The sequence below is a fragment of the Phoenix dactylifera genome, chromosome 1 (genome assembly GCF_051530095.1).
Source record: "Phoenix dactylifera cultivar Ajwa chromosome 1, Ajwa_hap1_PhDact_Kaust_v1.1, whole genome shotgun sequence".
Lineage (NCBI taxonomy): Eukaryota > Viridiplantae > Streptophyta > Magnoliopsida > Arecales > Arecaceae > Phoenix > Phoenix dactylifera.
This window is the reverse complement of record NC_143190.1, coordinates 50050599-50075000: the sequence shown is the minus strand read 5'-3', so window position 1 is coordinate 50075000 and position 24402 is coordinate 50050599. Positions and strand designations below refer to the sequence as shown.

General features: G+C 43.0%; 1 protein-coding gene across 4 annotated transcripts; it reads right to left on the bottom strand.

Moving 5' to 3' along the window:
• Positions 1-15238: 15238 nt before the first annotated feature.
• On the bottom strand, positions 15239-23457 carry LOC103712692 (uncharacterized). 4 transcript variants are annotated; one of them, XM_008799281.6, is made up of 9 exons: positions 23251-23418; positions 23061-23116; positions 22907-22955; positions 16669-16843; positions 16409-16471; positions 16228-16275; positions 16029-16088; positions 15686-15746; positions 15239-15573 (listed from the first exon to the last, which is right to left on the bottom strand). In XM_008799281.6, exons 4-9 carry the CDS (start codon positions 16813-16815, stop codon positions 15500-15502), a joined length of 453 nt encoding a protein of 150 aa, XP_008797503.3. In that variant the 5' UTR covers positions 16816-16843; positions 22907-22955; positions 23061-23116; positions 23251-23418; the 3' UTR covers positions 15239-15499. The 4 variants fall into 4 exon arrangements, with proteins under 4 accessions (XP_008797503.3, XP_008797505.3, XP_008797504.3 ...); XM_008799283.6 differs by lacking the exons at positions 22907-22955; positions 23061-23116 and adding an exon at positions 19810-19873 and having other exon boundaries at positions 23251-23453; XM_008799282.6 differs by lacking the exon at positions 23061-23116 and having other exon boundaries at positions 23251-23388.
• Between the last annotated feature and the right edge of the window lie 945 nt (positions 23458-24402).

Sequence of the window (24402 nt, the reverse complement as noted above, 5' to 3'; positions counted from 1 at the left end):
CTTTCTACCAGACTGCATTCTCATCACCCACATCCTCTCCCTCCTTCCTACAAAAGAATGCACTCGGACCACCATCCTCTCCTATCGATGGTGCCACGTCTGGCCCCTCGTCCCCCTCCACCTTGACGACCTCACCCTACGCCGCCAGAAATTCATTGATAGGCAATCCAAGAAAGTGTGGGGGTGGCATGAGGATAGGAACTAGCATCCGCACCATCAACCAAATCCTCTCCATCCACTGTGGGCCCATCTTGAGCTTCCACATCCCCCGCTTCTACATTGACCTCCCCATCCTCAATGGCTGGCTCCTAGCCTTTGCTCGAAGAGGCATCCAATATCTCAACCTCGCCAGCTTCAACTCAGTCAACCAACAGACCCCCTCCCTTCTTGGGTGCAAGCCTCTTCGAGCCTTGAAGTTGACCAACTTCTACTTCCTGGAACCTTCCATCACCCACCAACCAATATTTGTTAACGTTAAAGAGCTCATATTGTGGGGCGTCAGACTAACTGATGAGACCATCCACCACCTGCTCTCCAGCTGTCTTGCCCTCTAGTTATTATCTTTATTCATGTGTTCCGGCCTTCGCTGTCTCTATATCCGTATCTCTTCTGCAAGTATCCACAATCCGAATCCTTAAGCTGCATTCGAACTACCCTATCGAAGATGCCCCAGATCTTGAGCGCATGATGCTCTATGATGCCTCGATGAGATGCATACTGCCGGCATTCTTAATGCTCTGAAACTGGAATTCGCCTATGTGCATTTGAAGAATTTCGAACTGGTGCAAACTCAATTCGAGGTATGATTTTACTTATTAATAAGACCTAAAGAGATTCTGCTCACCATTGTATCTTGCTTCCTTGGTGTAATAATACATGGTCTGCACACCTTATCTTCTGTTGAAGTCCTCCAGTACACAACTAATAGACAGTGCCGCTTCTTCTAAGGTAAACTTGTCTTTCATTTCTTCGGGCGGAAAAGTAATGTCCATTTGTTAATAACATCTTTTCCCTGATCTTCTGTTTTATGATTTTATCTCAGCGTAGGCTTGTCGTTAGGCATGAAAACTATGTGCGATAGTCTAAAAACATTGGCCATGATAGTGAACTTCTATGACCATCGTCAAACACACAGTTCCTGACTTGCTCGGATGTTTCCCGTGTCTAGAAACATTGGATGTTTGGTAATTTATTGTCTGTAGGTGTGATGTTTGCTTGCATCTTCTGATGTTTTCCAAAGCTTAGGATGCTCACCTGTTCAAGATTGAGATTCAAGCATTTTAAAATGCAGTGCTTATTGACGCATATGCATATGCGCTGTCTTGACTGCACAAAGATGCTTATATGCAGGGTTATATGTAGTCATACTGCATATGGACCAAAAGGAAGTCCAGTTAGCATTGCGCGATCACGTATAAGGCTTGCTAGTATTGTGTGGCTGCATGTGTGAGCTCACGTAGCGTTCTAGAGCTATATATATTTACGTGGTTTCCTATAGGTGAAACAAGTTCAAGTTGATGGTTATAGGTTTCAAGTAAGCCTAATATGGATATTAATAGTGCTAAAATATTGATTACGTTATAATTATTGTTATTAGGCATTAGATACTAAGTAATAAGTACTAACTTTAGTTGTTATTGTTATTAGTATTGCTGTTATCCATCCATAAAAATAATTATGACCATTACAGTTGTTTTTTTGTATTTAATTTATTATATTTATTTTTAAGCAATTCAAAATAGTAATATGCGGTCCACGTACTGCATAAGCACTATGTGGTTCCTTGGCATCCAAATACCATAGCCACTTCTAAAACACTATGAGATTCTTTTGTTTTCCTTCAGATTGTTCAGAAGTATATCCCAATTTGGGGTTTTGGAGGCAGCGGGGTTCCCTTGATTGTGTAGATCGCCATTTGAAGTATGTAAAGTTGAGAGGCTTCCTAATGGAGGTGATGGATTTGGGATTCGTCTTAGATTAAGAGGGGCCAATCACCGGTACTAATACTGCTTTTCGCGGGTTGACTGCAACAACAATCAAACCCCTGCCTCCTTTCACAAGTGGCAAGGGGTGATACCAAGATACGCGGAACCAACCGAATCGATGTACCGGTGAAGACCAGTACCGATTCAGAACCGGTTCCGCTTAAAAAAAATAAAAAAAAAAGCGCGGACGTGCGTTATGCCACAGAGTGGCAATAAATGCCACTCTGTGGCATTAAAAGCCCACGCGGTGGGCTCGCTGCCCCGCGCGGGGAACCGCGCGCGAGTCCCTGCGCAGGGACGCACGATTCGCACCACGTGGAATGCGTGCAGGTGCGAGTCACGGATATGTTTCCTCACTCATGCCCGCGCCCCCACGCACGGGCGAATGCGTGCAGGTGCGAGTCAGGAATGCGTTTCCCCACTTGTGCCCGCGCCCCCACGCGCGGGCGCGCTGCCCCGCGCGTCGGCCGGCCTCTCTCCTTTTTTTTCTTTCTCTTGTTCATCTTTCCGACCCTTCTCCTCCTCTCCTTCCTGAACTCTCTCTTCCTCTCCTTTCTTGCCCTCTCTCCTCTCTTCGCCTCTCTTTCCCCCCTTCTCCTGCGAGCAAAGAAGGGGCCGGAACTGCACCGAAGAACGGGTGATCCTCGTCAGCCCGAGGGAGGAGGTAGGCTTCTTCTTCTTCTCCTCTCTCTTCTTTTTCCTCTTCTTCCTCTTCTTCTTCCTCCTCTTCCTCTTCTTTCCTCTTCTTCCTCTTCTTCTTCCCTGGTGCCAGTACCGGGTTTGTACCTGTGCGAATCAGAATGGTTTGAATTGGTATCAGGCTTGAACCGATGCAAACCGGTTCGCACCGGTACGGGCAAGGAGCCGTTCGGGGTCGGAACCGAATTCTGTGGCTGTACGGTGCCGGTGATGGCGAGCACCGGTATGGTACAGGCTGAACCGGTCGGTTCAGCAGACCATGGGTGATGCCATCCAAGGACGCACTTGGTTGTGGGTATGGCAAGTTTCTTATTACATATGCATGAGTGTTTTAAGATGGTGTGTTTGCCAACTTTCTTAGAATATAAGCGCGGATCGGTTCAGCAGACCATGGGTTATGCCATCCAAGGAAGCACTTGGTTGTGGGTATGGCAAGTTTCTTATTACATATGCATGAGTGTTTTAAGATGGTGTGTTTGCCAACTTTCTTAGAATATAAGCACGAGTCTTTATGAAGATGACTCTTCTTTGCATAGGTCCTTGGTAGTACATGGGTAGAGACTTAATGATGCCTTTTCTGACTTGAGAACAAGGCCTCTTTAGATGCTTAAATGATTTTCATCAAAGATTAGCATCTCATTGATGAGTTTCCAACTTGAAATTTGCTACTTTATTAGTGATGAACTATTTTAGATCATGTGCTCTTTCTTTTACCAATAACTCTTGGTTTTGGATTCCCTTTTGGGCTGGCCATGGCTTGCAAATTTTGCTGACTTTGTCTTTGCAAGCATTCTACATTTTGGAGACCCATGCAATGCCTAATGTTCACTTTTGCCTGAAATCAGATGAGTAGAGGGTAGAAATAGAATGATGTGAAGATAAAGATGTTTTGACTAGTCGTTTTTATTATCATCCCCATTGTGTTACAGTTGGAACTTTCTTTTAGAAATCTATATTTATTCATCTATAGTTCTTCTTGGAGTTCATAATGTATCAGTGGTAACTAATTTTAGCTCGTGAGTGCAAATTTTTTCCAATAACTCTTGGTTTTGAAATTACTTTTTAGGCTGGCAATGGCTTGCAGATTTTGTTGATTTTATCTTTGCAAGTTTTCTACATTTTGGGAACCCATGTGCTTGATGTTTGGTTTTGCCTGAAATTAGATGGGTAGAGAGCAGAAATAGAATGATGGGAAGATAAAGATGTTTTGACTAGCTGTTTCTATTATCATCCTCAATGTGTTAGAATTGGAACTTATTTTAAAGATCTGTATTTATGCTTCTATGGTTCTTGATGGATTCATTGCTCGTCAGTATATTACAACTCACTGCCTGAACCTTATTACTTGACGTGATTACGTTCTTCTGGGAAAGATAATAAATTATGCTTCTGATCTTATTAAAATCTACATGACAACTAAGAATACCAGCTATTACCTTGCCTGTTACTTCCACGTTGTGGAAGAAAGGGCATTTTGTGAAAAACCTCTGACTAGCTTTACTTGTGCATGAATCTAGCTAATGACTAGTACTGATGCAAACTTTTTTTAAGGAAATATGATGGGGATGCCACCAACTAGATTCGGACCCTATACCTCTTCCATGTGTTGGATGGGATGCCAAATGGCTGAGCTTGGTTGAATTTGCTGATGCAAAATCATAGGAGGGCTGTATTATGCTGCTGTATTATGGCGCTTTCTTCTAGAAAATTGGAAGGGTGATTCATTTCTAGTAATAGGTAACTGTTTACAAAAAGTACATGCATTGAGATGTAATGGACGGATACATTATGAAATCCAGATAAAAGCTAAGAAACAATTCACACAGATCTATACTACAAATTCCAAATGTCAATGATTAAATGGAGGAGATATTGGAGTTTGTGGGCACTAGAATAAATACAAGAAGCAGACCTTTTTTTACTGAACATCACTATGCCATTTCTGCTCTACTAATCATCTTATAGTGGACCAAATCGAACTTTTAAGCATTTTATAGGTCTCTTAAAGGCAGAAACCTTACAAAGATCACATCGAGAGAATTTTAAGCACATTCCAACCTGTAAGCAAAATTAAAACCCTGCCTGAAAGATCTTGAACCCTTGATCCAAGAAGGGTTGCTACTGGTTTAAAAGTGGCCTCTAAGTGTGGAACTAGAACTTCTAACTATCATCTTCGTCTCTCAGAGAAACAACTTGAGCATCTGAGGATGCTTTGTTCTCAAAGCACAGCTAATGCCTTCTTTTTTTTTTTTTGTTGAAACGGGCATTTCATACATCACGGGTACGAATACACCCAATAAAATTGGCAAACAAAGGTCCTGTAATGCAACAGGCATCTCACCCTTCCCAACCCATAAGGTGCCTCCTGAGTGGCTTACTACATATGCCGCCACCCAGTCCGCCGCCCCGTTAGCCTCACAATATACATGCATAGCCTGAAGTATAATGTTCTCCCTCACTGTCAACCAAATATCACAAAGCAGGGGATGAGCACCTCCAGCCCTGCTCATGCCCCGTCGAACCCAGTCGATCATCATGGCCAAATCACCCTCCAAGAGGATGGAGGTCGCCTGAAGCACGTGCCGCGCATAACGCAATCCCATCCAAGCCGCCCGTAACTCTGCTCCTGGAACCGAGGTGTCGAAAATCTAACACCCTCCGCTGCCACCACACTCGAACTCGGGCCCCTGATGGCAAAATCGGCCCCTGCCCTCTTGCCTCCATCCAGGACAGAGCCATCAAAATTGACCTTAAAGAAACTCGAGGGTGGGGGCTCCCAGGTGAAGAAAACCGTATAAGGAGCTACCGAAGCAATGTAGGGGCTGCAGGTGTCCCGAGCTGTCAAAGGTCTGTGGTCTAACTCTACCTGAAGAATCTCTGTTGCCTGTGCCCGAACCCGCTCCGTCACGAAACGTGGAGACGGACTAAGCTCGCCAAATACCTGAGCGTTCCTGGCCATCCATACCTGATAAGCTATGCAAACCGCCCTAATGGCCATATGACGCATCTGGGGGGTACCCGACCAATGTCGTACCTCCTCCAAAAAATGGTCCCTCCGACTCCAAGCATCCACTGGAATCCCGGACAGCCTCCAAAGCCCCCCCGTCCACACACACTGGAACAGTGCATGGTCCACCGACTCGTCCACCTCACAGTCCAAGCACAAGGGAGGGTTGCCAACTCCTCGTCTGCTCAGCACGAAGCTCGTCAACAAATGCTCCCAGGCCACCTTCTAGAAGAATAGTGCAACCCTCTGGTGTAACCCAAACCTCCATACCCAGCCACAGTCTATACCCAACTCTGACTCCTGCTGAAGAACCTGGAAAACATCGTCGACCCCAATCCTAGCTCTGCAAGTAGTACTCCATACCCTAATATCTGGACCTGCTGATCCCGGGACGGGAAGAGCTCGTATCCGCTCTGCAAGATGCTCCCCGAATAACTAGCCTAATCTGTCATCATCCCACTCTGCCTCCCCCGGTCTCAAGAGGTTGCACACCCGGAGCCCTGCAGCTCCCTCGCCACTGATCATTGTCGGCCACAGTCTCAATGGGAGTGCATCCACCCATGGGTCCTCCATCACATCAATGCTCCGTCCGTCGCCAATCAGCTACTTAGAGTGCGCCAAAGCTATAGGTAGGTACCTCCCAATCGCCCGCCACATGAAGGAGCCCCTCTGGCCGTCCGCCACTTAGCCAACTGAGCCTGCCCGACCATGTCTAGCTATCATGACCCGACTCCAGAGGCTATGCGGCTCCAGAACAATCTGCACTGCCCGCCATGCCAGGAGTGCCTCGCACCTCGCCAGTAATGACTGCACTCCCAAACCACCCTCGCTCAGTGGTAAACAGACTCTCTCCTAGGCCACCAGATGTATGTCGTAGCCCCCCGCAAGGGAGCCCCACAGGAAGCTCCGCATTAGCCGCTCAATCCTCGCCAGCACTGTCTTCGGCATAACAGTATGGGCCATAAGATAAATAGGCACAGAGCAAAGGACTGACTTGACCAGCGTCAATCTACTCATCATAGAGAGTGATGATGCCCTTCAACCCTTAAGTCTGCTCATCATAGAGACTGACCTGACCAGCAAAGGACTGACCAGTGTCAATCATAGCTATCAACAGGCAGTCATCTGCAAAAAGTAAATGAGAGATAGGACGACACCGGGGGCTAAACTGTAGGCTGCCAATTTTCGGTTCTCACAAGTTACATGCAAAGCACGAGAAAGTACATCAGAGCAAATGATGAATAAGTATGGGGACAGAGGACATCCCTGGCGAAGCTCCATAGTCGCTCGAAAAAAGGACGATGGCGTGCCGTTGATTAGAATGGAAAAGCTAGGCCCCTGCACACAACCTAAAACCTAATCAATCCAGACCTGATGAAAACCAAAACTCTCCAGTGTCCACCTGAGGAAGTCCCAACGGATCCGATCATAAGCCCGCTCCATGTCCAATTTCACTGCCATCAAACATCACCTCCTCGGGGCTCGCTATAAGTCTTTCATCATCTTCTGAGTCAGCAAGATATTGTCTGATATAGTCTTCCCTCCGACAAAAGCTCCCTGCTCATGGCTGATGATGCTAGGCAGCAAATCCTTCATTCTCCCCACCATAAGCCTTGCCACTACTTTATACAAAGTGGTACATAAGCTAATAAGCCTGTAGTGGCTTGGCTCCAAAGCATCCTGACGCTTCAGTATCAATATGATGTAAGTGGCCTTCCATTCATCTACCATCACTGCCCGACTGAAGTATAACTGTATAGCCTCCACCATAGCTCCCCAGATAATACTCCAATACCGCCGAAAAAAGAAGGGTGAGAATCCGTCTGGTCCCGGAGCCTTATCCTCTGCTAAGGCCCATACAGCCTCCTGCACCTCCCTATCCAACACTGGTCGAATCAATGCTGCATTATCTGCCTCCTCAATTCTGACTGCAGGGCTGGAGAGCTAACTAGTCACATAGGGCCCCCTTCTTCCGTCCACCTGGATCTGAAAAACTCAAACAACACATGTCTCACTGCAGAATCCTCCTCCACCTGCTAGCCCGCCCAAACTCTTAGTGATCGTATCATATTTCTTTGCCTCCTGATGACCGTCGATCGGTGGAAGAAGCTGGTATTTCGGTCTCCCTCCTGGACCCACTGTACCCTCAACTTTTGTTTTCAAAATATCTCCTGTTGGCGCAGCAGCGAATGGTGAGAAGCCAAAGAACGTCGTAGGTTCGCCATATCAGCCTCCTTAAGCTCCCCATCCTGGTCCTCCCTCCCTTGGAACTCCACAATCGAAGCCTCCACCTCCTCTAATCTTCGAAAGGCATTGCCCACAACCTCCCGGTTCCACCTGCGAAGACGGCATTTTGTGAGCTCCAGCCTGCGCAACATCCTCTACATGGCATCACCTCGAACTGGCATGCTCCAAGCTTCCCTAACTACTTTCCAAGACTGGGGATATGACAACCACAGCTTCTTAAACTGGAATGGAATGATGATTGGAACTCGAAACTGTGGAAATCAAAAGAGGACAGTGATCAGAGGCAATCCGAGCAAGATGACTGACCCAATATGATGGGTGTCGCTGAATCCAATCCGGAGATGCAATGGCCCTGTCAAGTCGCTCCCACACCCTAGCTCGCCCAGTCTGATTGTTGCACCAAGTAAATCGTGTTCTAGAGAAGCCGAGGTCCACCAGTCCAGTTGTAGCCAAAAACTTCTGAAACTTCCTCCTGTCTACTGAATCAGAATAAGGCCCACCTTCCCTTTTCTCGTTAGGACTCTGAATGTAATTAAAATCGCCGACCACCAAAGTCGGCACCTCCTGGGTCGACAGACTAGTCAACTCGCCCCAAAGGACTCTCCTTGTCCAGTTGTCGGTGCTAGCATATACCCTACATAGTGCCCATAGAGCTTCATTTGGTTCCGATATAACCATCACAACCTGCTAAGAACAATTATAGAAGACATCTACAGAACTCATCCCCCGCTTCTACAACATCAAGATACCCCCAGATAAACCTAGGGACTCTACTGCAAAGGACTCCCAGTCAGCCGCCAAGCATCGTTCCACTTGGCGCAATCCAGCTCCAGACACCCTTGTCTCACAAAGAAAGCAGATCTCAGGGCAGTGTACCTGGACTAATCTCCTGAACGACGACAAGAAGGAAGGCTTGGCTGCCCCCCTACAATTCTAAGCTAGTATCTTCATAATGCACAAGAAGATGAAGCTTGGCCCTTACTCCCTGGGCTAACCCTTCCTGGTGTTGTGGGCACCCCCCCTTCCATTGATATCAGTCCTCCTCCCTGGACAACAGCTAGCAACAAGTCGACCACCTTCCCGTGATCAAGAATTGGAGAGGTGGATCCATGCCTCGAGCTCCCAGCAATTCCTCTCATCACCACCTCCCCTGCTGGCTGGGAGATCTTTGCTGCCCACAGTGCCGCAGAGGTGGGATCCCTACGCCGCAAGCCCCTGACCTCCTTGGAGAGCTCTGTCAAAGCCCCCGACCGCTGGGTGTACACCTCCCTCGTTGCACTGGTCGTCGGCCGCAGCCCCTTGGCCGGAGTCATGCCTCCGTCACACCCGTCGTCGGCCACAACCCCATGACCTCCGCCTCTGCCTACCCGTGCAGAGCACTCGCCATCCTCCCCTTTGGCTGGCCGCATCAGTCCTCTTGGTATCTCCCCCACCGAACCACCACCATGGTCGGCCACCACTTGCACCGACGCCCCCAGCACAGTTGCCCCGCCGCACGCCCCCAACCGACTCCGGGTAGTGGGGTCTGCCAAGACCCTCTGCCGTCTCTTGTCACCCGCACCGCCTCTGCCGGCGGTTCGACCTGCCCGAGATTCCACCACGATCGCCAGCGACAGGCTCCAGCTCTTGAAGCGCCGCTGCTTGCCGGCCTAAGGTGGAGCGAGCCCTCCTGGCACGGAGGGCACTGTAGGCAAGCTGGTCGTGCCACCCCACCTTCGGGTCGGGCTCCTGGCCCGTTTTAGTGGGCTAGGCCCACCACTCATTTCTGCGCCCGGGTCCACTAAATCTCCTTGGGGCTGGGTCAACCCGACGGGCCCGCCAATCTTAGCGCGGGCCGGGCTTGAGTCCTTGGCCCGATCCGTTGCGCAGTGCGGGCTCGGGCCGTGGGCTGTAACTTGGGCTTGACCCCCGCCCGCCCGCTCCAAACTCGGTAACGACTCGGTCCGAGTCAGCGGCATCTTCCCTGCGCCCGGCGCCACGTTACCGTTCGCCCTGCTTTGATCCGGCGAGGTGCGCCGAGCAACTTTCTTTGGCTTTTGCCAGCCCTCGGAGTCCGGCGGCGATTCGGGCGAATTCGGCCCGACCTTAGCCGGACTCGGTACCGGGGCTACCTGGACCAGGCTCCCGTTTGACTCAGTGGGGGACTCGGTCATCTTCTTTCTCCCGATATCCCCCTTGGCAACACCACCCTAAAGCGTGCGTGGCCGGGATACCGTCATCCGTAATCCAAAGACAGTCTGCTCCCTGCCCCCTTGGCCAACCGCCATCCCCCCTCCGGGGGTTCGCCCGATCCGTCGGCCGTCTTCGGGGCTCCTGTCTTCCCCGATTCATGATATCGGCACTCGCTGGCCTGGTGCCCCATGCATGCGAGCACAGTGATAGCAAAGGCCCGGCAGGTCTTCGTACACGAAGGAGGCTTGCCAAAACTTCCTCTGTCTCACCTCCACAAGTGTGTCGGGCACCAATGGTTGGAGGGCATTAACCTCCACCTTCGCCCGAGCAAACCTTATCTGCCGTCGCTTGCTGGAGACGCTGTCTAGCTCCAACGATCGCCAGGATCGTCTCCCTATCCCAATACTCCAGGGGGAGCCTCGGTAGCCTAACCCAAACCACCGTCTGTCTCACAGTGTGGATGCCGGGATAAAATGGGGCATCCATTTTTCCATCGCCGGTAGCTGACCCGCCACCAACCACGATCCAGCCTCCATCACCGCTGCCCTATCCTCTCCCGACTTGAATCGTAGCGTCATAAAGCCCTCCGCCATTGGAAGAGCTTCCACCGGCTACTTCAGCTTGCTCCGGCCTTTGAGGTCGCACGCCACCAGCTCCGTCGGGATGCGCCGACCCAGACTCCTAGCAATGACCGCCGTCCCCTCCCACTCAGCCCGTGCCTGATCCACCTGCTCCGCCGGCAGCCTCACCACCCAAGGAAAGTGGCGCTCCAATGCAGCCAGCTTCGCCTCGGTAGCCCAAAAGGGCGTCTCTAGGCGTCGATGGCCCCCCTGCGCCACCGCAGACCACCGGGGGGTGGTCTCGACCATCCCGGCAGCGGGGCCACCTGTGGACCCCCGTCAGTTCCACCCGGCTCACAGGTCTTAGGAGCAGCCATGGGCTACCCATAAGGTGTTCGTCGAGAAGCCCGCTCCCTGCTCCCCGCTAGGCTCCCCGTTGGGCTCGTAGCTAATGCCTCTTCGCTACCAAAAAATTCATGCCTTTTTTGTGTTTCCATAACTTCTTTATTCCGCAAATTCCTGAAACAAAGAGTCATCACCTTAAGTGCATCTGCTCTTGCAATATGAAAAACCCTTGACCAGTTTCTGTCCTGAAGACTTTTAGTTCCCACTTTTCAGATGATGCTCAAGGCAATCGAGAGAACCTTCCTGTTCCGCGTACCCGAACTTTCTGACCATAGACCCATGCAGTGCTTGAAAGTTTGGCTTGCCCTTATATATGATTGCTACAGAGGAGAAATAGCATCAATGAATGATATGAAGAAAAAGATGTTTCGAGTTGCGATTCAAAGAGACAGATGCTTCTATGCTAATTTTTGTTTTGGTGCCAGCAGTCTATTATTATCACCAATGAATCATCTACTACTGGAATGTCGTTGTAAAAGCCTATATAAAAAATTTATAGTTCTTTTTGAATTCATGTAGCTCACTGCATGAAGTTTCTTATTGCTGGATTACCTTGTGCTGGTAAAGATGATGAACTATGCTTCTGCTTTTCCAATTCTGTGTTCTGGAGACATGCAATGCTTTGGTTTGGCCTGAGATAGGTTGGCTAGAGAGCGGAAACAGGATGGAGGAAAGAATAGACGTTTTTAATGGTGATACTGGAGATGTTTCTGATAGTTACCTTATGCTAGTGGTTTCTTAGTGTTGACTGGATTACAACCGAAACTGTGAGAAATTTATATGTAATGCATTTATTGTTCTTTTGGGACTCATTATTTATCCATATGTTACAGCAGACAGCATGGATTTTTCCTTTTCTGAAGTGGTTTATATTGTTGTGGCAAAGGTGATGCACTGTGCTTCTTATTCTCTTAAATTCATGAGACATTTTGAAACACCAGCTTCTGTTAAATTATTATATCAATTTTGCACAAGTCTATTAGAAATAGTTCTAATATGACTATACGAGATGTATGTCATATTAAATTGAATTTTCCAGGAGGTTATATATTATTCCGATTTTGCTTGCAAGATTTTATCGGAATTCTGCAAACTAATTGTCTCTCTAAAAAAACTTTTATATACTGTTTTCTTATTTTTATTAACTATTATTAAGCACATATTGCTCACACCTTGATCTGCCTCCAGGGGTACATCTCGCTCTACATTTTTTTCTGCCAGCAGAGTTGAACAATGTTAAAAATAGAAGGAAAAACATAAACAAAGATTTTTTGAAGTGAAAATGTAAACAAAGATCAAGAGCAGGATGTAAGTGTTGATCAGTGAGTTGAATAATGTTTTTAAAAATTTAAATTAGTTAATAAGGAACCTGGATCAATGCCTACCAGTGGAATTGACCAATGTTTTATTTCTAATTAAATTCAGAAACAAAAATGATGAACTTTCTGAATTAAAATAAACCAAGATGATAAGAGACCGGATTAATGTCTTGGTAATTGTGGTCAGCCAGCTAATCCTGTTTCTTGATGAGTTTCTTTTTTGGGTAAAAATGAGGTAATCCTTGGCTTCATTACTGTCTGATAAAGATACAGCCTTGAGCACTTGCCATTACAAGATGGTTAAGATCAGGTGGAAGCTGTTACAAACTCCTTCGCCGTCCCGATTGTCTTATGGGTGACCTGGACAGCAGCTGTAAACTTTCCTTGGAAGATTCTCTCATTCTGGTATTCCAAAGCAGCCATCCAATAAAACACTGTATTGTTTTAGCACGCTCAGACAAAGAGCTTAACAATTGTAAAATGCCATCAAAAGAAGTTGCCGCAAGGGGATTGGTGGATGGTTTGAGCAATGAAGTCCCAAACAGCAACAGAAAAAGGGTAGTCATGCATTAATATGATGGTGAATCATACATAACATGATTAACGGACCTTACCTTCTCCATGTGTGTTCTCCAAGCCTTTAAATCTTTGAACTGTACATAATATGATGGTTAATTATACATAACATCATCAAATATGCACCAAGTCTTGGTCTCCTGGTACCTTATGATCGCATGATAAAATGCATATCCATGAAGATTCTCAAAGCACCGAAGCTGAAAGTGCTGTGCTTCATCAATATGAATCTTAAGATCTTCAAGCTGGGCCAAACTTGTTTCGATGTATAATGAACATGCCAACATTTTACCCACTGTTTTAGCTTGCTTCCATGTCATAATAATATTAATGTGGTTTGCATCTCATTTTCTTCAGTTCAAGCTTTCGGGTGTATGAGAAATAGATGGTACGATGTATTTCGACTTAAAAACTCTTTCCATGAGTTGTATCTTTCATTTCTGTATGCAGCAAACTACTTCCCATTTTCTTAATATGCTGACAGAATTAACGACAGCATTTTTTCCCTTGATCTTCTTTTTATCTCAGTGTACAATTGTTGTTAGCTTGAGTACTGTGTTCTGTAGTCTCAAAACGTTGGCCATTATAGTTAAAAATCTCTGACAAACATCTTTCCGGTCATAGCAAAGCATCAGTCAAAGATGTAAGGCAGAAAGAACTTCAATGACAGCGTTCAAGCGCACGCAGTTCCTGATGTTCTCATGTTTCCCACGCCTAGAAACATTGGATGTTTGGCTAATTTCTTGTCTGTATATGTGATATTTGTTTGCATTTTTGAAGCTTAAAGTTCACCCTTTGAGAGATTACATGTTCCAGATTGTTCATTATAACAGATACCTGTACTCAACAGGGTCCCAAGATTGCCTTGATCACCATCTGAAATAATATAATGTTGAAAGATTTCATACGGGACATGATGGATTTGTGGTTTGCCAAGTTTCTTATCGTGAAAGCGTGGGACTCGTAAGAAGATGACTCTTATTTATGCAGCTACCTGGACCCAAGAATGGGAAGAGATTAAACAGTGTTTTTTGGGACTAGAGACTAGAGCCTCTTTTGATGCTTTAGTTTTCAAGGAAGACCGTGATCTCGGAGATGAGTTTTATGACCTGGAATGAGTAGAGCTTTTCAAATCACGAATTTGGAATCTTTTTAATGAGTTTGGATTTTGGTTTCCCTTCTTGGTTGGCCATGGGTTGGAAATTTTGCTGATATTGGGAGACCCATGCAGAAGTTTGGTTGGTCTTGAAATGGGATGGCTAGAAAGCAGAAATAGCATGGAGGGAAGTGACGCCAAAATATGATGATTCTGATAATTATTTTCGTACTAGCAGTCTCCATTGTCATCTCCCATCTCACGAAAACAGAAATATGGCAACATTATCATTCGGACGCACGCAAACAGTTTTTTATGTGGATCAAATGATTTTCTAAATAAAAAAAAATAAAAATCTGATAAACAGGGAAGATTGTTGATTAATTTGCGACAAAATTTTAAAAGCAGGCTGTGTTTGGTCTGAGGATGTGGAAGAGGCAAATTAGCTCACTTAGTTGAAATTCCTTGGGGCAAGAAGTCTACATTTCTATTTTCCAGCCGAGCAAACATCTTTTGATTGAGATAATTGGATTGAAAGGAGAAAAGAATGGAGCCTTTGCTGAAAAAAGTCGCTCATGAGAAAAAGTTACTCAGCCCGGATGCGACTGAACAAGGATAGGATAAATGGGTCACCGTAGCCAAACGCATTAATGGCTTTGACAATTTTGACCTACTATTGGCTGTTTCCAATAAAGAGAGGATTACTCATGGAACCATGGAAGTCAGCCACAAACCAACCGATAAATAAGAGGAAAAGAAGAAACAGTTATGCTTAGGAGCGGAATAAAAATGGTTTTCCGCGCAATTCCTCGAAATTAAACACCGTAACGTTAAGGCAGCGGCCTCTCTCATGGGCGTGCTCTTGAAAGAATCCAGTGTTTGTACCAAAAAAAAAAAAGAATCCAGTGTTCAGAATCTGTGGTGGCTCGTAACCACCATATTTCTCAAAATGTTGGGGAAGGACTGCTGAAAATTAGAATTTAAACATTTGTATGTCCATATTTATGTATGTATATATGTATGCATGCATGCATATAAGATTCTCGAAGATGGGATGAAGCACCTAGTTCTTCATCTCTCCAAGTTCACCACTCAATCATTTCGACTGCTATAAATTATAATCTGCAGCATTTTCCTGTTTTCCACAATATTAGCGTGCAGCATTTCTAGGATGCACTTTTAATGCCATGCCATCTATAAAATTTATTATATCAGACGATTCAATCTGAGACTAAAAAGCCTTACATGCTGCAAGTCTAATAGCACAAGTCTTGGCTGCCACCAACACTGCAACATTAACTTCTCGTATGAAATAAAATAACATCATCATCATCACCACTATTTATTCATGGAAGCTACAAATGGACTCATTGCATTTTGTAAGAGAGGAATTAGAGCAAAGCACGCCAACAGTAGCACTGTAGAACATGCAATTATGGGTTGTTGCCGTTCTCGCAGTCCGTGCTGTTATTATTGTTCACATCCTCAGCTGCAGCATTACCACCATCTATGGCCAAAAAAGAGAACTAGTGTTTAGCAGGACCTTTTTAAAAAACATGAAAGAGAAAGAAGGGAAAAAGTTAGATTTAGTAATAAAACACTAACATATGCACTAATACCTTCAGTATCACTAGATGCATAGACTGAGCGGCGGGAACGAACTTGCTGTTGAGGTGTAGGCTAGTAGAAATGAAAGAATCAGTCATCAAAAAATTGTTCTGCATCATATGGATAGATGCATTGTCTATTTTTCATATACACACATACATACGTACATACATATATATATCAACAGAGTGCATGTGTACATTAAAAAAATGGTTGCTTGCTTCATGCGTGCACACCTCAAGGGGATGGAGGAAGTGTGGATCAAAAATATGATGCATTCACTGACAAATTTTGAAAGCATGTCATAGTACACATGAATGTCAAGCAGTATAAAAGGCCGCAAAACATTGATACCTGCAATTTAGGCCGAAGTGCCTCAAGGGGTCCTTTGGGCTTGTGAGGTTGCCCTCCTTGCTGTCAGAATCAAGCAAAGTAAATTTTCAGCTAAAAATAAACATTACAAGACCTAAAAAATTCATAGCTAGCAACAACCCAAGTCTAGACCTTTTTTTTTTTATAAAAAAAAGGTATAACTGCAAAGCTCAACACATACCTTTCCTAAAGCCCAGTCAGCAGAATCAAAGTAAGCACGTTCATGGTCCTGGAGAAATTAATTCTCTGTGATGTTATTCCTTAATAAATGTAAAAGAAAAGAAATTATGGGTTTCCTAACTTAATGCATATATATTATATGATGCAATAAATAGATGAATCTAAAGGAAAAGGGTTGTTACCTTCGATATGAGTGGTGGTTTTTTCGGTAACATCCCTCCATATTTCTTCTTTACTGCTTCCTCCTGCAAATAAGTAGTCACGTAATGACCCTATGGGTATAAGACTAAGACCTCACCGGACACAGCATAGCTCAAAGCATTTTATCAAGATGTCACAAAAACCCAGATATATACAAAAGCAATGCATGCAATGTATGTATCAAGTATCAGAGCCAACTTCCTAGAAGGTAATGGAGAAGAGCAAAAAAGCATAATGTCACCTCTTCTTGGGATGATGGCATGGCATTCTCTTCAGTTTGGTCCAAGATTAGAGGGCCCTCATCAGAAGCATCCTCATCAACCTTTTCTTTGACATTATTGTCTGCAGACAACTGCTCATTGGCTTCAGCAGCCTTCATGTCTGACATAGTGTGCTCAAATGTCCTTCAAAGACAGCTGTAATTGAAAATGTTTGACAGCATGTCTCGCAATTCTAAACTTAAGATAAACTGTTGATTTAATTCTAAAATAAGCAATTCTCTATAATATTTCAGGTGATTGACCACAAATGAATGCTTTGTAAACGGAAGGACATGTCTCTCAAGAAAAATAAAAAATATAAGAGATGTCTATAGAAATACAAAAGACTTGGATTTGAGCAAAAAGCAGGATGATTCAGAGCCATAGAACATAAGAAAGATTGTACAAGACATTTTTCAATCCTCCAGCAGCCTAATCATGCGCACAATCTTAATTATTATTGGTAATATGAAAACAAACTTCATATTCACAGAAAAGAATTGAAGAATAAAAATACATATAGGAAAGACTTATCAAGCTTAGGATGGATTTTTGGAATCTGTTGTTACTCACCTTCTATCGATGCTATCCATTGGTAGCTTTAATACAATCATGCAAACTTTTACTTGGTTCAACTAAAAATCATATCCATCATATGCATACCACCCAATTATCCGCTCTTTAGCGTCTAACATTCTGATCCACATAGAATAGTATATTTCCAGCACATTCTTCTAGCATTTCTTTGATGCAAGGTTCGCCGTATCGGTATCGGACCCCATACCAGTGCCACACTAGTAGTCTAGTACTGTGTCGGTACGGTATGATACGGTACAGAGTCTTTTTGGCATACTGAGTGTCGGTATGCCACCTGTACCAAGTACCAGTACCGAACCGGTATGGTACGGTATGCCCCGTACCGCCCCCAGCCCGGCACGGCGAACCATGCTTTGATGTATGGATGGACAATTCTATAACAGTCCAAAGACTCAACTCTACCTCACCACCATGGTCCTATTTGAATCAATGCATCTCTATCCCTCTACGTGGAAAGGCAAGGGAAACCACTTGTTCGGGGATCTTTTCCGCAACTCTAACCATATCCACAATTAATCCAAGCATTTAAGTCCAGCTAATTTCTGAAACCCGTAATCCCCATTCAACATTAACCACTTCAGCACTCTCATCAACCAACACTGTGATAAGCACCAAGGGACTTAACTAAAGAATATGTAAGAGGCATTAAAGGGGTGAACCTATTAATCTTATAATTTAAGGACCATATATATAAACCATTCTTAGATATTAAAAATTCTGAAATTACCTCATCCAATCTACAGCAGCTAATCTGAATTTCTCTATCTTGACATCCATCCTGGATAGTAATGCAATCTTACTGTATATTCTGGTCCCTTGTACTTTCATCTTATAGAATTATATTAAATTTTACTCCTTTGCCTTTAATCTGTGCTTCAAAGGTAATACGATTCACTATTTCAGGACTTCTAACCCATCTTCTTTGTCTAGACACTTACCATGTTGAGGAAATTGCAGAGGTCTGCTCACTGGTTGCATTAAGTTCAACATAGTATTGTAAAAAGCAGCGCTGTTGGCGCCTAGGCAGCAGCCTAAGCACTTTATTTGGCCAGGCTAAGCCCGCTTTTAAACCCATATCTTTAGGGCCTCTTTGGATAATCCTGTGCAATTTTGCAGGATCACAGGACCAAAGGCCAGGCCAAGCCTATATTCATAGAATTCCCGAGAATAGCTTCAGACTGGGCTGGCCCGAATCCCATCCTGCTGAGATCCTTTTTGTTTTTTTCCTCTCTGCAGGAATGGACTAGGAAAGGTCCGGTTAACATGAGCTGGGCCAGGCCTTATATTCTGGAATACTAGAAATCCTATTTTCAATCCCAAGGATCCAACAGGATTAACCAAACCCTTGAGAGTTTCTTTTAACATTTTATTTTCCTATATGAGCCCCATATAGGATATGTGGGATGGAGCAAAAGGCCTACCACCAAGCAAGTAGCAGCCATTTGAGCTGAGCAATGCCTACTAATAGGTAAAGTAGGAGCTACAAGTGGCAGTGGTGGCTGCAATGGCCAGCACTATTACCAGGTTTACATTTTTTTTCTCTGTCTTCTCCGACCAATCACATCTTCTTCTCATTCCTCTGATTTTTATTGATCTCTCCTACTCTTACCTCTTCTTCGTCTAGAATTTTTCAGCTTTTTTCTAATTTCTAATCCTTTTATTCTGCTTGCCTCCTCCTCCCTCATGGTAGGTTGTTGGCTATGAACCCGCAACCCATTGGCCGCTGATTCCTGCCCTCCTCCTCCTGCTTCTTGCTACATGCTTACCACCCAGTTGTGTTTTGCAGCCTGCTGGCTGCTGTAGTGGCAGCAATGCTGCTGTTGGTCTAGTTCTTCTAGAGGAATTTGATCTTTGGACTTTTTCAGCATGAAAATTAGGTTTCACAATGCCATATATGGTGAAAAAAGAGTCTATATATGATACACGCACATGCTTGTTTAGCATATAGTTAAGTATATGCACTATAGAAGCTTGGAGGACTTTCATATGTAGGCAGCTGCCAAAGCACCGTGCCCGCCTAGGCTACACAAGAGTTCCACCCGCCTGACCTCGCCTTGGCAATTACCTTGGTTCGACAACAACCATCCTATTCCTACCCATCATTGCCATCTAGGTTTCATGGACTGGACTGGCCCTCATTTGCCTGAAATTTCCTTAGCTAGGAATTTGACATGAAGTTGACCGCCAATCAAAAATATTGGCTCACTCTTTGCACGATATCTTTTTGACTTAAGAGCTGTCTTCATAGTTGATCCCCAAATTTTGAGAAGGCTTAAGTGAGGATGATGATGATTATGCCTAGAAGTGGAACCATCCTTTTGGCAACATACATGCATAAGGCATTTTTTTTATTTCCCAAATTTCTCGAATATTTACAGGAAGCAAAGAAGAGAGGGGTTGCATGAGATTTCTATTTTTTTCATTTCTTTCTTTTTTCGGAAATCAAAGCATATGGGTTCAACATGAATATATATATATCTCACAGGTCCATAACCAAACATGTAGATTTTATATTTCATACTTACTTTTTTGAGTCTTCTTTGTCCCTCAAGTACCAAGATCCTTCTTGCTAGAAAGTCCTCTAAAATCCTGTCCCATCATTTATCACCCAATAGATTATCCAACAATAACAAGAAGAAGAAAATAGATGAAGATGATACCATTTGGATGGACTTAAACTTTTGCTTAGCCAAGGTAGTAATTTTCTATTTTAGGTTCCTCAAAAACATCAAAGATGGGAATAATTGGCAAATGAGGATCTATAAAGCCAATCCCAAATAGTTGGAAAAAGGCTAGATGGTTAGGGTTTAGGTTCCACAATAGGATTATGCAATCAAATGAAGTCTGAAAACTAAACAAAAGCATTATACCAGATCAAGTGAGCCTTCAAGGAGAGTTAAAGCTCATGTTTGACCTAAAATTTAATACAAAAACTATCTGGACCAAATGGTTCACTCACAAAAGCACCCAGATTAAATAAATTGCCCTGCTTAAAGCAAACACCATCCCAGTCATTGTGGACAAAAGTTATTGTAGTAAAAATTGTTTAGCTCTATCAAGCAGAAAACACCGAGAAAGGTTTCCGTAAGTGGGAAAAAGCTAGATGCAAGGAAAGAAGGGGAAAGAACTAAGTTATGGGCATAAATTTACATCAAGATTAAATCAAAGTTCAGATAATATTTATGAAAAAGAGGTAGAAATGATAAGAATGTGAATTTTCATTCAGACAACAATCAAGGGGAGGAAGGTACTGCATGAAATCTACCAGATTACCACCATAGAAAACTATAACTTTTAATGGTAACAGATGCCCTTGGGCATTTGTTAAGAACAAGAAAAATGCTATGGGGCTTTGCTCAGTCACCCTGCCAATTTCTTATGCCATTGTGTCTCTAGAATGGAATGTCATGATTCAACCACCCTCTGCGAATCATGCTAGCCACTATAAATTGCACCAATCCCCTCATGCCATGTTAGCACAGGAAACTAATGGGTGCTGAACTAAGCCCCATAACATTACACTAAAAACAATGTCTCTGGTTTCTTAATAACATGTCAATATTCAATTACAGGTTTCAAATTTGACTTCCTAAGTCTTCTCCAGCAGCCTATGCTTCATTATATGAGTTACTAACGATCTTTAACTCCTAATATAAACAATTTTATAAATCTATCATTTATGTTTCAATCAAAATAAATATTGACAACTCATATGGTGACAAAAAAGAATTAGTGCAGTACACGGGTGGATTAGCAATTGAGACAGATCATGGGTTATTTTTGTGGAAGCAATTTAGGAAAAAAAATCAGTAGTTAATTTAGTAGAGGGAAATCATCTAAATTGATCCCTGGGGGCATCCTTTAATATTTCTTGCTTTCCAATGTTGTTGGAAACTTTGGCATATGAAATTTCCAGAAAGAAAAAATAATGGCCAAGTAAATTTAGCATGCCAAATAACCTAAACCATAACTCCCATGTCAGATCAAAGTATTAAATTACTGAATATATTTTCCTAAAAATATAGAATTACGGTCATAGAAATGTTAACTCATAACATAAAAAATTAAGATGAAAGAAAGGAAAAGGACAAATCAAAGATATTTTTCCTAAAACCTTTAACTTTGTGCAACCTTTCTATTCCTTAAGACTTCTCTACAAATAGCCAAGAAAATTTTCTGAAAGAACATGTTTAATTAAATACAAGAGCTATACCTAGCCATCTAGTATTCTAGTTGCACCAGCACTTGTGATTTGTGAAAATCTCAATGGTGATCACCAGCACAATGCTCTATTGCTGTATATTTAAGATCTAACAGTGGGGACCAACATTAAGCTCACTACCAATCAAATTATCAAATATTGCTGCCTATTGATTCACTAGCTCATATTAATGGGTTTTAATTCAACATTGGATGAAGATAATTAATCCATCTGATTAGAAATGCAAAATCCATTTTGCGATCCAAAAATGACAACACTTAACAATTGTAGCCCCTTCATGAACCATTTACTATGATGAATAATCTTTCAATAATCTCTTCATCCTCCATCATCAGATCCTTTTGAGTCTAGATTATTCTTTAGGCTCTTTGCACTTCTACCCTCATAGATTTACAATTTGATCCTGGTCACTACTTCTTTGTTAAATAAGATATTTCAGAACCATCCTTATTCAAATCTTTAGGCACAAGTTTGCAAAGAAACTACTAAAGCACAAGATTCATTCCTCAATTGATGCAAACTCTCCTTACTTTAAAAGTTATTATATTGCTGAGTGATTGCTTTAAAGAAAATTATCCATCTTTTGATCCACTGTATCAAATTTCACCTTAAGATGACAATATCAATACGGTTTTGATGCCAGCTGATGCACAACAGAAATGAGAGAACAGGGATTTTGATCAATTCTACGATCAAAGAAATCAATGATTACATGGACTCCACCATGTTATTAGGAAGCAATGGCCTTTTAAAGCCAACATAGCCAACCTATAAGATTCACAAATTTCCCCATTTAAAAAATCTATTCTGATCATGCGAATTTTTCTGCAACCATAGAACGTGGGACTCATTGCTTAATAATGATAAACGCAAAAAAAACACAAACCAAAACATTTCTTTTTCTTATAGATATATCTTTGAGTTCTAAACAACCAACTTGATCAAGTGTACGAATAATTGCAAGGTCGAGCACATAGTTACGAGTTGTAAAACAAGCCTATTGATCTAACTGATGGCCCATTAAATTTGCCAACCTCATTGATGGCTGCCAAAGAAACACCAAGTCACCAACAAAATGAATTAAAACTCTTGGCTGACATAATTATTATCTCATATTTGCAATCACACTAAACAAAAGAAATGTCCAGAATTTTGCAAAGGTTGTGCCCCATCCAGAGGGATCTGGACCACTAAGCACTGTAACCAACTAACCAAGTGACGTAACCCGATTTACCCCACCAATTGGTAATAGCTGCATCAATTTATTACTAAGAAATAAATAACATATAGATAGCTCGGAAGTCAATCTATTCTCGATTTCTTTAGATTTCCACGATACCGCATTCTCATATATCAGTTTGTGGAGATGCAACGAAAAGAAAAAAACCAATAAATTTAACCTGAAATTGAGCACATGGATGAACAAATCCCTTGAGATCCACATATTCACTAAAAATAACAGAAAACCCATGTAAGAATCATAAGGATTTCCCATTAAATCTATCAAGAAACATGTTTTCCTTTACGAGATAGCATCAAAGATTCCAAACTTACTCTTAAAATCGTTAACAGAAACCTCGAACAACTCGTGATGGGATGAAGGGCTTTCTCTTAAATAAAACAAATCAAAAAATAATAAAGAATTTAACCACCGCCAGATGGCATGGACACAACCTATGAAGCCCGAATCAAGCAAGAAATCAGCATAAACGCCGACGAAAACGACAAGAAGAGCAGATTTTACCTCCGGTGAGGAAGAATCGGCCTACAAAGGATCGGAGAGAGAGAGAGGGCAAAGGGGGAAGAGAGTGTAGGGGATGGACGAAGAAGCTGGGAGATCTTTTATCGTTTTTCCCGTTTATTTTTCCCAATATAGCGTAACCCGCGCGGGTCTCCAAGATCCCTCACCGATAAGATCCAGAAATAAATAATAGAAAGTTTATACACAAACAGCGCTGGCGACGCTAACGCAAACATAACGTGCCGAGCACGTGGGCTGCCGATGGAAAGAGAACCGCCACTCGATTGATGGTTGTGATCACGCCAGCTGGTTGGATCTTCGGATTAAAATTATTTGCCAGGCGATTTCTGTTTCGGGGTTGTTTAGATTTTTTTTATTGAATTGGGCTGAAAATTTTATACAATCCGTGAATTGGATTAGTAAAACTAGTAACCTCATTGACTAAATATTGGATTAAACTTATTTTCATAAAATATTTAAAATAGCTTTAGAGTGGACTGATCCGAATATTGTAAGGAGAAAAAAAAATCTATTTCTCCTTATAGGATTCAGGTCGATCTTCTCTAAATTATTTTTTGATATTTTATCTAACTTAGTTTGTAGTATATGATCTTACTGGTTATACTAGCTAAGTTTACAAATTCTATAGAATTTTCAACCCAATTCTTTAGAAAAATGCAAACATGATCTTCATAATTTTTTTTCTTTTTTTTGGGTGGTAGTTTCTTGTGTTAATATGAACAATGTTTTCTTAATCAATAACCTAGACAAATCATAGCAAGTGCACCAAAGCAATCAAATTCACCACTTTCTGCAAGTTAATAGAATTTAAACCCATTTTGTTTATGAAATTGGTAAATGCACTGCTATTGTTGGGCATTTCTTTTATCTTTCTCCAATGGTGTATGGTTAAAGTAACTAGATATTATGATGTATTCTAAAAAAAAATGATGTTAATGTTTGGGAGTTTTTGTATTAGGCTGCGCCTTAGAGGCAGGTGTTGATTGGGACCCATAATGCAAGAGCGCTACACAAGAGTTTGTAATATGAAATGATGTGCAATATGAAAAATTGCATGAGCACTATTATTTTTGTGGCTTATCCTGCTAGGTATGCTCCTATTATGAAAATAGGGCTCTAAACCCCTTCATATGA